The sequence below is a fragment of the Mercurialis annua genome, linkage group LG6 (genome assembly GCF_937616625.2).
Source record: "Mercurialis annua linkage group LG6, ddMerAnnu1.2, whole genome shotgun sequence".
Taxonomy (NCBI): Eukaryota; Viridiplantae; Streptophyta; class Magnoliopsida; order Malpighiales; family Euphorbiaceae; genus Mercurialis; species Mercurialis annua.
The window spans coordinates 14,256,015-14,271,836 of record NC_065575.1 but is presented as its reverse complement, the minus strand read 5'-3'; the positions used below and the strand labels follow the sequence as shown (position 1 = coordinate 14,271,836).

The following is a 15,822-nucleotide window of genomic DNA, read 5'->3' as shown; positions in this document are numbered from 1 at the left end:
TTGTTAATATTTTTATAAATATTGGTTGATTAAATTAGGTTCATTTGATAAATGTATTAATTATATGTTGTTTGATTTTTAACAATTTTATTAGTTTGTTATTTAATATTAGTTAATTGGATTAGATAATAATTTAAGCTAATAAATTACTGTTTATATTATTTGCGTTAAAATTGGTGGTTTTGTGTATTGTGATTTGATTGCAAGACTTCTCTGAAAAATGGGTGATGCTCATTTTTAGGGGAAGTGCTGCCGAATTTTTATTATTTTTTTTTACTAATACGTGTTTTGATTTACTATGATATATATAGGTCTGATAATTGCTGATAGCCTTTGATAGCCCGCGCACCGTGGTTCTGATTGATCCGGACGTTTCACCTTCTCTTTGCGTTATGCCCTTCAACAAGTAGGTTTTATTGCTTATTTTGATTTATTTTAGTTGGAATAGGTTTTATTTGCAACATTCAACCTAAATGAATCTCGATTTTATTCCCACCGAATAAAATTGTAAACCTAGCCATAGAGTTCCCGTCCCGTGTGTTCAAGAGATTGAACGACATGGGATTGTACAGTTTGTACAGTTCGCAAAACTTGTGCTTCCGTAACTCGATCACGAAAAAACATATATGTCTAATAGCGGTAGAAAAATATTTTGTTGTTTTCCAGCGTTTGTTCTCCGGGTGGATGTTTAGTATAAGTTTTGTAACGCTTATTCCTCGAGGAATATATAATTAGCGTTACAACTCATATACTAAATATCGCACTGAGGGAGAACGACGCCGGAAGGCTGCCGAATATTTTTCTCCGTTGCTAGGCATATATCGTGGCCGGGTTACGGGGCGCCTGTTTTGCGAATGGGATAGGGCCCTACCTTTTCAGCAGTCAATTACATTGACTTTGCGAATGGGATAGGGCCCTACCTTCTCAGCGCTACAGAAATGGAGACAGATCGTAGTTGGATGTACAGGAGCCACACAAACGGGTTGCTAACCACAGGGTACAAGGATCATGTGAAGGAGTTTATCCGGTTTGCATTACGGCATCCGGCTTGTATGAGTAGAGTACAGATAAAATGCCCCTGTCCTAAGAGAGGTTGTCAAAATACAAGCTATTGGGATGTCGATGAGGTGGAATTCCATCTATTGAAGAATGGGTTTGTGAAAGGTTACCAAGTATGGGTTTTTCATGGCGAGGGGAGCGTTTTGAATCCCCCTCGCCTTGCACAGTTACCAGAGCATGATGTTGAGTTCGACTATGAAAATGAGGGGCCAGGTGAGTTCAGTTCCGCTCAAAGAATGATTCTTGATATGGCCGGTCCAGAAATAACGTTTCCTGAAGATGAGCTCCCGAATGATTAAGCTCAAAAATTTTATGATATGATGCGTGCGGCTGAAGAAGACATATGTCCTGGGAATAGCAGACACTTCCCATTTTCTGCATCTGCTAAAGTGATGGAGATCAAGTGTCGACATAAGGGTTCAGTAGCTTTAGTTGACGACATCTGCGGATTCATACAGGAGCTGCTCCCGGAGGACAACAAGATGCCAACGAATTTTGCTAAAATTAAGAAGTTGGTCAAAGGTTTGGGGTTGCCGGTTGAGGTTATTGATTGTTCTTTCTATAACTGTATGATTTATTGGGGGGAGGACGCGGATCTAACGCACTGCAAAGTTTGTAATTATGCGCGGTGGAAACCTGTGACCCACGGAAAATCCGCAAAAAGAAAGGCTAACGTGCCATATAGTAAAATGTTTTATTTTCCAATAACTCTGAGGCTACAGAGGTTGTACGCTTCAAAAGCCACTGCTCGGCATATGACGTGGCATGCAGACCACGAGATGGATGGTGATAAGATGTGCCACCCGTCTGACTCTCCGGCTTGGAAACATTTTAGTGAACTGCATTCTGAGTTTGCCGATGAAGGGAGACATATCAGATTAGGCTTATGCTCTGATGGGTTTCAGCCATTTACCAATTTTGGGCAGCAGTATTCCTCGTGGCCGGTCATTTTGACGCCGTACAATCTCCCCCCAGGCTTGTGCATGAAGGATGAGTTTATGTTGTTAACAATTTTGGTACCGGGGCCTAGAAACCCGAAACATCTAATGGATATCTTCCTACAGCCGCTGGTTGCAGAGTTGAACCAACTGTGGGAATGTGGAGTCCAGACATATGACGTTCATAAGCGTCAGAATTTTCAACTAAAGGCGGCTCTTATGTGGACAATAAATGACTTTCCCGCTTATTCTATGTTGTCTGGTTGGAGCACTGCTGGTAGAAAAGCATGCCCGTATTGCATGGAAAACACCGATGCATTCACACTGGATAAAAGAGGTAAACAATCGTGGTTTGATTGCCATCGCAAGTTTTTGCCTCCGAATCACCAATTCCGTCGAAATGTTACTGATTTTCGTAAGGGGAAACGAGAGATCAGAAAAAGGTTTGCAGGGGTGAGAACTGGAGATGAACTGTTAGCAGAGATTGATCGACTGGGGTTTAAGAAGGCATTTGAGCTTGGTGCGAAAGTTACTAATGCATTACTGTCAAAAGATCATGGCTGGAATAAAAAAAAGTATCTTTTGGGATTTGCCTTATTGGAGAACGAATGTAATACGTCACAATCTCGATGTCATGCACATTGAGAAAAATGTCTTCGATAACATTTTTAATATTGTTCTCAATGTCCCCGGGAAAACAAAAGACCATGCAAAATCTCATGAAGAGTTGAACGACATCTGTGATCGGCCAGGGTTAGCTAAAGATCCGGCAACTGGGAGATTTTTAAAGGCAATACATGCTTTGGATAGGGATTCAAAACGAGTTTTGCATGAGTGGATTCAAAAAATAAAGTTTCCAGACGGGTACGCGTCAAACTTGTCTAGATATGTTGATCTAAAGGGGCTGAAAATGCATGGAATGAAAAGTCATGACTGCCATGTTTTTATGCAACGACTTCTGCCAATCGCCCTTCGGGAGCTACTTACGAAAAACGTGTGGGAGCCTATAACAGAGTTAAGTATCTTTTTCAGGAAGTTAACTTTCACGTCACTGTCACAGGAAGATCTAAACAGTATGGAAAGTGAGATCCCAAAAATCCTGTGTAAGTTGGAACGTATATTTCCACCCAGCTTTTTTGACTCTATGGAGCATCTCTCCGTGCATCTTCCGTATGAAGCTATGATGGCAGGACCGGTTCGATATCGCTGGATGTATCCATTTGAAAGGTAATCAATTAGTTATGGTTTTTTCTTGTATCCATCTGTTCAATATATATATGATTATAGGAAATGCTTACTAATATTAATATCCAGTTACAGATATTTGAGGAAATTGAAAAAAAAAGGTCACTAATAAAGGCAGGGTGGAAGGGAGCATTAGTAGTGGATATCTGCAAGAAGAAATCTCTAAATTTGCATCTTATTATTTTGCTGAAGGTGATCCAATGATACCCGTGTGTTTGGGAAGAAATGAAACTTGTGATATGGATATCGATGACGATGTTGACAGACTGGGAATTTTTAAACCTAAGGGAAAGCCGTTGCGTGGTAGCGGTAGGAGATATTTTGAAGACGATGAGATCATCACTGCTCGGACCTACGTTCTTCTGAATTGTTCCGAAATCGAAGATCATCGAAAGTAAGCATTTAAATATAGTGTAATATTTCACATATTTGCTAGAATTTGATGTAGTTTGGGCCTCTTCCATTTAAAGGGTTTTTGTGGCCGGGTTGCGAGAAAGGAACAATGACATAAGTGAAACAGAAATTGAAAGAGTGCTGGAAAGTGATTTCGCCTCTTGGTTCGAACAATATGTACGTATCTTATAACAATGGACTATCATTTTTATAACATGGTTTATAAATCTTACAAATTTCTAACTCCCCACAGGTGAAAGATCCAACTGTTTGTACTAATCCGTTTATTCTGAGTCTCGCAAAGGGACCATGTAGAAAGGTCACCACATATAAGGGATACTATGTAAACGGCTTCAAATTTCTTACTCAGGAATATGGGCAGGATCAACTTACAATGAATAGCGGTGTCTGCGTAAGGGGAACAGAATATGTTGATGGTGAAAATGACTTTTATGGAGTGTTAACGGGCATAATTGAGTTAGAGTATCCAGCTCTACCAATGAAGCAGACCGTCATTTTTAAATGCGAATGGTTCGACCCTATGGATATAGGCACAGACACTAGCAATCGATACAACTTGGTAGATGTTAATCACAGATGTAGGTACAATAAATACGAACCGTTCATCTTGGCAGAACAGGCTGACCAAGTTCATTACCTTCCATATCCAAGCAGAAGACGGGATAAAGTAAATTGGTGGGAAGTTTGCAAAATTAAGGCACGATCATAACTCGACATGCCCGATGCGATTGTCCCGGCCTTTCAAGAGGACATTGGAGAAAATCCCCTTATAGTTGAAACGGACGACAATCCCACAAATTTAGCTGACCTGAATGAGGTGGCCGACGAAGATGCGTTACAAATCCCTCCTGCTGAAGATGAAGAAGAAGAATTTCCGCCATCCTCATCAGACGAAGATGAAGAACAACTTGACTGACGTTTTAGATATTTTTGCACCTTTTGTTAGTTGTATTTATTTATTATTGTAATGAATTAGTTATATTAAATGTATTACTTAATTTAAATATATTAAATTGTTAACAATGTATTTTTTATAATGTATTCTTTAACAATGTATTAAATTGTTATATGTGGAACGAAACGTATTTTAATGTTTGCAGGTATGAGAGGGCAGGGTGGTTCAGGTGATCCCACTAGAGGTCGGGGACGTCGGGGTAACCCCGCTAGAGGTCGTGGTCGGGGTAACCCAGCTGTGCGTGCCCCTGTTGAGGACATCCCTGTTCAGGGTCAGCAGCAGGAGGTGGAGGCGGCACCCCCTGTTCAGGCCCGACAGCCAGGAGAGCCCCCTGCAGAGCTGGATGACCAGGGGAGGGCACTGTGTTTCCCAGACGCTAGCAGGTAAGAATGTAAATTTTTAGTTTAATTTTTTTTTATCGTTTTACTATAGAAAGTAAAAGTTTGTTGTAACCTCGCAGGGAGAGGCTGTTGAACTCTGGACCAATCTCCCGGTCTATGCGGGAGATCTTCAGAAAGTGCTGGTTCGAGAATGGGCGAGCCTGGCGGTTTCTGATTGCAGAGCAGACATATTTCTATTGGGAGAAATTTAAGGTAATAAATTGTTAATTTTAAAGTTTGAATTTAGACTAACACAAAATTACTAACTCAAAATTGGTGTTTATGTTTTGCAGAAGGAATACTGGTGGGATACGGCGGATTACAGCGACGACTTCATCAAAAGTGTATTCATGACGCATGCTGCCAACCGATACAAGGACGTTATTCACAGGATGAGAGAGAAGGACGAAAAACATACCTCGATCAACCAAGATATCTGGGATTCCTGGAAGGCCGTCTGGGCGTCAGAGGACGAGAAGAAGAAGTCCGATGTAGCTCGCGCTAATAGGATGAGCGAGCCTGCTAGAGCCGGTTTCAGACCAGTACGCCATACAGGAGGGTCCCGTTCCGCCATCCGACATATGGATGTGTTGGTTTGTTTCTATAATTCTTTTTTATTTACAACTATCTTTTATTTTCAGATTTTCTGATGAACTAACAAATTGTTTATTTTTCTTTTAAGCTGAAGAGGTCGGCCGCAAGCCTACCGCAACGGAGCTGTATACTCGGATGCACTCCACGAAAGCTGATAAGGGTGTCATGGTAGATAAGAGGGCCCAGGACATGACTGTAAGTCATGAACCTATATAATTTTAGTAGTTGTTTTACTTTACTCGAGTGTTAGATTAAATTAGTGTAAAATGTGTTTTAATTTAAATTGTAAATGCTAGATTAGGTGTGTTAACAGCCGGTGGGTTGTATATGAAATGTATATGTTTGCAGGATGTCCCTGAAAAATGGGTGTTGATCAAATTATAGAGGAAATGCTGCCGAATTTTCGTTAGGAATTATACTTACATTTCATATGTTATACGTTTTTAGCCGTTATGTGATATGTTTTTCAATCTTTCTGTAGGATGCAATTGCTCAGAGACTTGCTGCTGCATCGCAGCCGCCGACCGGAGATGGGGGTTCTTCTAGCACAGCGGAAGTCGACGAGACCCAGCTGTTTCTGGATATCGAGGGCGTCAACAAGAAGCGTCGTGTCTACGGGTTGGGTTCAGCAACTAGTGCGTACGTGGATACGACGACGTCTAGTAGGGCGAGGACCAGGTCCACACAGTCACAGCGAACTGAGGAGAAGATCGAGTGGCGTGTGCAGGCAGGGATCCAGGATGGACTGCGCCAGATTACCACCGAGGTGGAGGATCTCCGTGCCCAGCAGGCGAGAGCCAATGAGAGGATGGCCGAGATTATTCAGGCTGAGATGGTGAAGATGATGCAGATTCTTCCTCCGCAATATCGCCCACCCCCACCCCCAGGTCCTTCGGACGATGACGACACTCCGACTTTGTAGTGTCATGTTTGTATTTCTGACATTTTGTATTTTTTCACTGTATACATTTTGTATCTTCTTGCTTTATACATTTTGTTACGATATGTATACTATAACATATTTTTATATGACAGCGTTCTTTTTCGGAAATTGAGTTATAATGTGAATTGCAAATAGTAGATTTTACAGGTTATAATCGTCGTTAATAAAACAGGGAAACGGACAAAAATAACAAATTTTCTGTCCAAATTGTGACGGATTTTGCGACGGAAATTCCGTTGCAAAGTTCCTTAAATTTGACTCCAAACAAGGCAATTTTGCGACAGAATGTTCTGTCAAATTGTTGGAAATTTGCGACGGAATACGTTCCGTCGCAAATTAACTGAATTTGGCGACGGACAATTTCTGTCGCGCAATTAATTAATCCGTCTCCAATTCGTCTCCTTTTTCATTTTTGGGGAGACGAAATTGGCAACGGGTTTTGGAATATGGCGACGGACTGTCCGTCGCCAGTTTTGCGACGCCCTGGTCGCTATTTTTTTAGCGACCAGCCAATCTGCGACGGAACAAATCCGTCGCAATTCCGTCGCCAAACCTTGTTTGCGACGGAATACTAGTACTTTGGGACGGAAATTTCCGTCGCAAAATCGCAGCTATCTAGTAGTGTATTACTGTGATTTACCCATCATTTTAGAGCATCAACATTCCCAATGAATCAACAATGATAGACTTGCCTCTATACCCACAACAGTAGTAATCCTAGTATCAGTGCCGGTGATCACGGAGCCATATTGCTTCCCAATAGGTAGCTCGTTCCAATGGATCTCTCTTGGTTAACTTTCATACTTAGTGCGATTTCTGGATTTAAAACAATTGAATACTAATATTCAAAAGTAAACATATAAACTCACAATACTGCTATGTCTGCTGCTTAGTCTTGTCGAATGTGCGACAGATTCCCCTGAAGTCCTAGTTTGACTATACAGTTGGTCGGATCAAACACACAAAACATACAAGGCAAAACATCAATACCCATATCTGGTATAAATTTCTAGGTTCGGGAACCTAGTTCCAGACAAAGCATACAATCACATATTTTATAACACTTATGGTCTCTTTCTTTTTAAAATCACATGAACAATTCTCGTCTCGAGAAAACGTTCAAACTTCTCTTTAGAAGTCACTTTAGGTATAGCAATACCTAAATAAACAACTTTGTAGTGTAGACTTGATTGTCGAAACGATTCATAGTCATATACTAATCATTTAGCAAAACCGACATGTGAGGTTAGCTTGGTACTACTACTGCGGTCTAAGAGTTTAAAACAGTTCGACTCTTTTATTCTGAAAATAAAATAAAGAACCTCCGAGAATGAAGAAACGGAGATCGACCAATGCTCAAATCATAAAACTGGAAAATTTGGGAAAACAACGGGGTCAGATTTACTGAGTAGAGTTTATATAACCATTTACATTTATTAAGTTGAAAACCTTTAAAAACGTTTAATAAAACATTCATTATGGATTATCAATGAAACCCTAAACCACAATTCTAAATCCATTGTCATGTCGGTGAGACGTATCTCAATAACCGATCCCCGACTATCACTTAATAAATAGTGAGCCCAGGAGACGTATCTTCCACCGGTGCCCTCACTAAGGTGAGACGTATCTCAAACCTACCTCAATACCATAATCATTACCGGTGCGCACGCAGTCCCGATGATGCCCATCGAGTAGCACGTTCCAAATCAAATCCACAATGCCGAAAACAGTTCGAAAGCTGTTTATACATATACATATACAAAATATAATATTTGCTTAATAAAGAGGTAAATAGAGATATAAACTCACCGCTTGCTATTCCTTGTGAAACTGACAAGCAATGTAACTCTGGTTCGCCTCTGAAGTACGAACAGTCGACAGGTTTAGATAAGATATTAAAATCATAATTAAAAACAGACCCTAACTCTAGAGAGTACTAGACACCACGTAGGACCCGCACAAATGACAAGTCAAAGTAAAATCAAACAGAGTAATCATAATACCCATATAATAATAAAGCCACTAACAAGTCAAGATTATTGAGTTCTCGCTTTAAATTCGATTTATAAAAATATTATTTAAATGAATATTAAATAATAAATCAATTTAAATTCTAAATAGTGGGTTAGCCGAGTTACGGATAACTACCAAGCTAACCTCACATGTCGGGCGACTCAAGTCTAACCCGACCCACAAATTTACGCAATCCAATCACAACACAGACGTATAAATCAATCGTTCGGATCTATAACTGTTTTATAAACAAATTTATATTCAAAATATATTGAAATACACGTAGAATACGGGATTAATACCTCGATTAATCGAGTATTAAGAGAAGAATTGGAGTTAGAACCGAATAACGGACGGATCAAACGAAACCTAGGTCTTGGTTTGCTTTAGAGAGCAAGTAGCTCAATCTTGGCTTCTAAAATGAGTTGTTGTACTCATTTTCATTCAAATGAAATGTTTATATATGTTATGGCTAAAGTGCTCTTTTATACTAGCTCAATCATGCACTTTAAACCAACTTCTTAGTTAGTCATCCGTAGTTCAAACGGAAACAACTTCCGAATTTTGTGAAACCTTACCCAAAAATTTAATAAAATATAACACAAATAAAAATATAATTTTTATTCGCATTCGAATTATATTTTATTTTTAATAAATCATTTAAAATTTATTAGGTATTTATTAACCTCGCTTGATAAAATTTATACTTCCAAATTTTATCAAAGTTTAACGATAACCTTATTTCTAATTTATATTCGCTCGGGACAATGCTGAATATTGAAACCAAAAATATTGAAACCAAAAATATTGTCTCTTATTTGACAATGCTGAATATTGAAACCAAAAATATTCGCTCGGGAGTTATAAACTATTTTATTTCTAATTTATAAGCTTTTTTTAGTCCCGCTAATTATATAAATATTCAACTTTAAATTTAAAAAATTAAATTTAAAATCCTATAGCCACAATATATTTTTAGTGACACTTGTAAATTACATTTACCTTTAAATTTAATTTACGTACTCCCGTTTAATAAAATATTAGACATGTGGCAACATTTTTAATCCCTTAAAATCACGGGATGTTACAATCACTGATAGTCCAGTTGCTCGGTCGCTTGTACTCGTGATTGAGGAAACCCTATTGAGTAGTGTCAAAGCTAGAATAAGAAACTTATATATAATTTCATTTATTTTCAAAATTTCTTTCAATTAGCTTCATTATCCATGTTTTAAACATGCTTTTTATTCTTTTTGTGCTTGACAAAGGGAGAGAAGTCTCTATGCTTAAATTGCTACGTATTTTTGAAAATTTCTTGCTTATGCCTTAAATTCATTTTAATCATATGTGCATAAAATGAGAGGAAGTCAAAATCAATTTGTCTCTTATTTGACTTAGCCATTTTAGTATGTTGATTGTCAAAATAAAAAAAAAGGGAGATTGTTGGACCTTTGTCGTCTTATCTTTGATTTTAACTTTGACAATCAACTATGGGTGTTTTAATCTTGTTTATAAGTATGTAGGAACTCATAGGAACTCTCAGGATCAATTCGAAGCCTTCTACCAAAAATCAAGTCGATAGTTTTTCAAGCTTTCTAGTAGGATATGAACCCACTAAATCAAATGGTCATGAGCGCGAAACCTTAGTCACGGGCGCGACCAAGTCTTGTCACGAGCGCGACTCCTGATGAGCTAAAACCCTAGGTCTCCGAAGGATGCCGAACAGATATGTTTGAAGACCCCCAATAAAGTAGCGACATGTGGAACTAGCCGCTGGAGATTCTGACGAAGAACATAAGGTCGTGCACGCGACTCCATAGGAGCAGGCGCGATAGAGCATTTGAGAGCAAAAGTTTCACGACATGAAATATCGAGCCGTGACCGGCACTAGAGAATGTGAGTGGTAGCACCAAAATCTGCAGCAAGCCTAAAACCAATATAAACGTTTTGCGATTTAATCAAATAGCAATCATGCAAATGTTTTCAGAAAAGCTTGTAAAACAATAAGATGTCAAACATCTAATTACATTCTGAAAACCATTCATATAAACTAGGGTCTTACACTGTGATGCCACATCAAGCATTGCCCTGTTTTGCATCTAAAAAACAAACGGATAATGCGTAGTAAAACTATTCAAGTTCACAAAGTATCAGAGTATAAATACGAAAAACCGTTTGACAGAAACACATAAACATCTAGTACTAGACTACTGCAGCGCTATCGATGGAAACCTTCCTTGTACATACTTCTAAAGAGACTTCTAAAGCAAGGATAGAAGTCTGTCACACCAAGAGATTATTCACCTGAGAGGGAAAACTGTGAGGGGTCAGTATACGAGAATATATTGATTGAGTTTACACATTACTAAGGTATTATATAAATTAACATCGCATTTAAAATAAAACATATATGATAGTTCAAGTACTTGATCTGATCGAAACCCTAATCTTGTAAACAATCTTAAACCATACCTTTCCTGGTATTCATAATGAATACTATTTTTTAAATCTGGATGGGGTTACGGGATAATTCCACCGTGTCAACCACCATCTAGTCGGGCGTCGGGATAGTTCAACCATTACGCCTCATACCATGTTTAATCCAACTGTACGACGAAGTCTCGGGATAATTCAACCAAGGTGACTCACTAGATATAGGCCGCATGATAATTCAACCAAGCTGACCTCGTATCACATCACAAGAAATTAGTCTAATTCTACTTGCTAAGACTTACCCGAACGCTGGTGATCACACAGCCTATTGACGCCCAATAGGTAGCTCGTTTCCCCGTATCATATACTAGTTTTCACAATTTATATAATCGATAATATACTAATACATGCGATGTAGTTTAATATCATAATTATAATATAAAAACTAGTTATTGCATAGTAATACACAAAGGTAAAGTGCAACTCACAATGACCACTATCCAAAATGTAATATCATAACCCCACGAACATAAGTTTTATGCGTCGTTCGATCCCTTAGCTATTCCAGCTCGTCGGTCTAGTAGCTCGTCGATACATCAGTTTCCTATTCAAATCATACGTACGTTTAATTTGTAAATGTAAACTTGGTATCAAAACCCTAGTCATATTCTTTATGTTCTATGTCCAAATTTCATCAAATTAAAACTTCAAACAACTCAAAACACTAATCATCGAACTTCAGAACATTGAAACGGGTCACGAACGAACTAAAGTTGGTCCGGGCAGGGTCCTGGCATGACGTGAGGATCTTCCTCACGTCGTGAGGCACCCCATCACGTCGTCAGGACGTGACCTCCGACCTCTAATCTGATACCAACGTGTTTCAACCGTGTGTCCGACCTCCTTACATGTATCCACCATCAGTTAAACGGCATCCCAAACAATCATAAACGTGGTAAAAACTCTTAAAATGAATCGAATACGCTAATTCAATGAAACCGCTCGATTCAAAATCTAGGCAGAAACTAAAACCTCACTTACAGCAACCAAACATTGAATCTTACCTTAGTTTGATTCTCTAGTATGATAGAAAATCCTTTCCTCTTTCCAATGCAACAAGAATCGCTCAATTCCAAGTCCGAACGAAGAAATTATGCCGATTAAAAGTTCGGTCGCGTCGCGATACTATGTCTCACGTCGTGAGACACCCCTAAACAGCTCAAAATGTTGCCTTGACAGGTCAACAAAGAGCGCCCCCCTCCACACTAAACCAAAAAACCTGACCCCGCAACAAGATACGTTCGTTCGGTCATTTAGCACGAACTTCACTTCTTTCAAACTAATTTGCTTGCCTATTTTCTTTGAACGACTCCTGCTAGACACCCCAAACTCATTCTGACATGCTTCTACATCAATATAACATAAAATCCAACTCAATAATCATCAAAAATGTCAAAAACGACGTGGTTACGATTAGTTCGATTCGAACTCAATGTAACAGCCCTATAACTCTCAATTTAAGCAACCAAAACATCAATCTTACATTGATTTGAAGGGATTAATTGGTAGAGAATCTAATTTCCAAAAGATTGGTGCAAAGAATCACTCGATTCGAACGAACGGCGACGGATCAAAGTTGATCGTCATTTTCTTATTCTCTTCTCATCTTCTTTGATTCTTCTTCTTATTCTTACTTAATATGAATGGTTTGCTATATATATTATGGCTAATTATCCACTTTAATCATTCACTTCTTTAACTTAAACCATTTCTCTTTCATATTTATCCTTTAAACCAAACGGTTAATTATTCACTTTAACTCAATTACGTACGTATTACTTATATCCAAATAAATAATACTAACTCATAATCGCTAATTTCCATCGATAATATTTTAATTGCAATTCCCGAGAGTTAACTTATAATTTACCAATTTAGGACCTAAACTTTATTTTTACAACTTTTCTTACCGTTCCATTTAGTCCCAAATTTTATCCTTTAAATGAATTCTAATACCAAACTTTCTGTATTATAATTCTTAAAACCGACCTACTCGGGTCTTATCTATCCAATTATTTCGATATTCTTCGTCCTACTAGCTCGGGTTATCGGAAAAATGTCAAATTGTCGATTCCGGCAACGCCAAACGTACTTGGTATTACATTCTTCCCTCCTTATAAAAAAATTTGTTATGCAATGTTCATATACTTCTGCTCTTTTATAACTCCATCCTTATTCACTTACAATCGTTGTTTCCCCTTCTTTCATCTTTGTTATCTCGTCTTTCGTTTTATCTACAATAGTTGTTAACATCTTTGAAGATTGTTAGTCTTATTTTATATTCCTTCATATACTACTTACTCGTACGATAACGTCCAATATCCATTGTAAAAGAGATGATCAATCTCTTCGTGAGCTTTCTTAGTTTACGTTTAGCTATTTGTATATGATTCTCGTAACGAGAGGACAACATTTGTTGTCGTGTTGGAGTTTTGATCCTGTCATTTACTAACTTCAGACCTTAATAGGTTCGTACCTTTTTGCTTCTTTACCGTTTGTATCACCAATATTTATTCATCGTTCACTCCTTAACTCTATAAGGAATGTGACCCTTTGATACCTATTTTGATTTATGCCTATTAGCTTTAAGCATAAACTCGACTTATACCTTTCAAGTTTTCCTAAACTCGTCCAAAATTATCCTTCTAGCTTACTTTGGCTATCAAAAGCGCTTATTTAAAAGAGTTTGTTTACTATACGAAATTGGTATTCGTATAGCTCACAATGTCCTTTAGCCCTTTCATTTGAACTTCAGGTTGAGATTGATATTAAAATCGATCCTGAAGTCGCTTCCTTGGACTATCTTTATTACTTGCACAGATCGCTATTTGAGTTTATGAGCTAAGCATTTAGATGGTCCTTATCTGAATTATATTCCATATTCTCATACCTTATCTTTTTATCTACTACTTTCGTTTAGAGTCGAACTTCTTTCAACAACTTCTTACTCTCCTTAAGTACTCTTCGGTACTTATCCCTTTTTTTACTGAGTATAAGGTTAATCCTTTACCTTATCTTGAGGCTAATTCTTTTATAAACTTCTTATCTTATGATGTGTTATTACTTAACACATATTCCTTATTCTCAACCTGGGTCTTTCCTTGTCTTATATAGTCTTGTCTCTTACTCCTCTTTACATTCATGATGAACTATTATTCCATAATAGTTCAATCAATTTCTCTCCAATTGTCTCTTGAGACCTTAACCTTAGTCACAATTCTTTATCGTTAGGTAATACTACCTCTTGACAAACCCCTAGTTCATCCTTGCTTATTATGGACTTTCGAGTGTGTCGAAGTCCGACGCCATTGTCCTTGACGTTTCTCTTCTTCCTTGTGTCAATCACATAAGTGATAACTTTTCCTTCTTTTTTATTGAGATACTCTGATCATTCATTTCTTAATTGTTGTCTTTACAGTTAGGATCTATACAACCCATCACTCGATATTCTTATCGATGTCTTATAGTAGTTATACTTTCTCCTTGACTACTCACCACACACTTTATGGCTTCATGAATCTCATGAAGTTGAGTGCCTTCTTGGCAATCCGGCTACAAAATTCATGGTAATTCCTTTCCCATTTCCACTCTGGAATAGGTAAAGGTTGAAGAAATTAATATAGGCCATTGATGTTCCAATTTGACTTATTAACAAGTCGGGCACTTGACTACCAACCATGCGATGTCATTCTTCATTCCATTCTACCAATATATCTCTTTGATATTACTATACATCCTGGTTGATCTAGGATGTATACTATACATCGATCCATAGGTCTCTTCCATAATCTTTTATCTCAATTTATCCAGATTTGACACACACAATCTGGTACCATACTTTAATGCTCCGTTGACAATGCTGAATCTTAATTCTTTCCTTGATGAACTTCATCTATCACTCGTTTCAGTTGAGGTCCTCTGCCTGTAATTCCTTGATTCGATCAATCAACGTTGGTCGAATGTTCAACGGAGCTAACAAACTTTCAAGGATCGTAACCTTAATTTAACTCCTTGACTATACAACTTGTGAATCTTATTAGCTAATTGTCTTCGCCACATTAGAGTAATGTGCGCAAGACTGCCTGCAAACTTTCTGCTCAAAGCATCCGCCACCGCGTTGGCCTTTCTGGGATGGTACTGAATTGTACAATCATCATCATTTAATAATTCTAACCATCTTCTCTGCCGAAGATTAAACTCACGTTAATCAAAAATATACTTCAAACTCTTATAATCCTTTAACCTCGATTATCCTATATATGACTGGTAGTATCCCTTTACTAGTGTCCGATAAAATCCTTATCTTTGTCTTAATATATCACTTAATCATTTCATATCTTCTATCTCAATATCTCTGACCTTATCTTTAACATAAGTCAAAGGTTATTCCTTTTGATTTGATGACATTTTGCATTCTGAGTCGTGTGCACGCCTATCTATCATGTCCTTACTGACATCTTGTCCACTATTTGGTTGGTCTTGTACTCATGCCAACTCTACCTTTCTCGTTTTTTTGTTTTTTATGACTACACAGAAGTTAATTCCTCTGGTTACTTTCCAAGTAACGTTCTTACTTCTTTTCCTCGATTACCTTTGTTAAGTGTTGTTCCATATACTTAGGTCATTTAAACCTCCTCTATAACGGTTATCTTAATCTATCTCGTTGCTTACATTCTTCCATCTTTAGCTCTTATATTTCCTTATGCTTGAAGGCCTTTCTATAGGTGTCTTACTTCAAATTTTTACTTCCTTTAGGTATCCTTCCTAATCACTTCTTATTTCGAC

The 15,822-nt window shown here is 37.9% G+C and overlaps 2 protein-coding genes across 2 annotated transcripts; both read left to right on the top strand.

Annotated features, from left to right (window-relative positions):
* The first annotated feature begins 1,379 nt into the window (after positions 1 to 1,379).
* On the top strand, positions 1,380 to 4,365 carry LOC126687627 (uncharacterized). Its single transcript, XM_050382182.1, has 5 exons — positions 1,380 to 2,607; positions 2,702 to 3,192; positions 3,344 to 3,636; positions 3,713 to 3,812; positions 3,889 to 4,365. The coding sequence occupies exons 1-5, from the start codon at positions 1,380 to 1,382 to the stop codon at positions 4,363 to 4,365; spliced, it is 2,589 nt and encodes an 862-aa protein (XP_050238139.1).
* Positions 4,366 to 4,758: 393 nt separating this feature from the next.
* LOC130015690 (uncharacterized) lies at positions 4,759 to 6,507 on the top strand. The gene is made up of 5 exons (XM_056106337.1): positions 4,759 to 4,994; positions 5,072 to 5,204; positions 5,285 to 5,522; positions 5,674 to 5,780; positions 6,067 to 6,507. The coding sequence occupies exons 1-5, from the start codon at positions 4,759 to 4,761 to the stop codon at positions 6,505 to 6,507; spliced, it is 1,155 nt and encodes a 384-aa protein (XP_055962312.1).
* Positions 6,508 to 15,822: the final 9,315 nt, after the last annotated feature.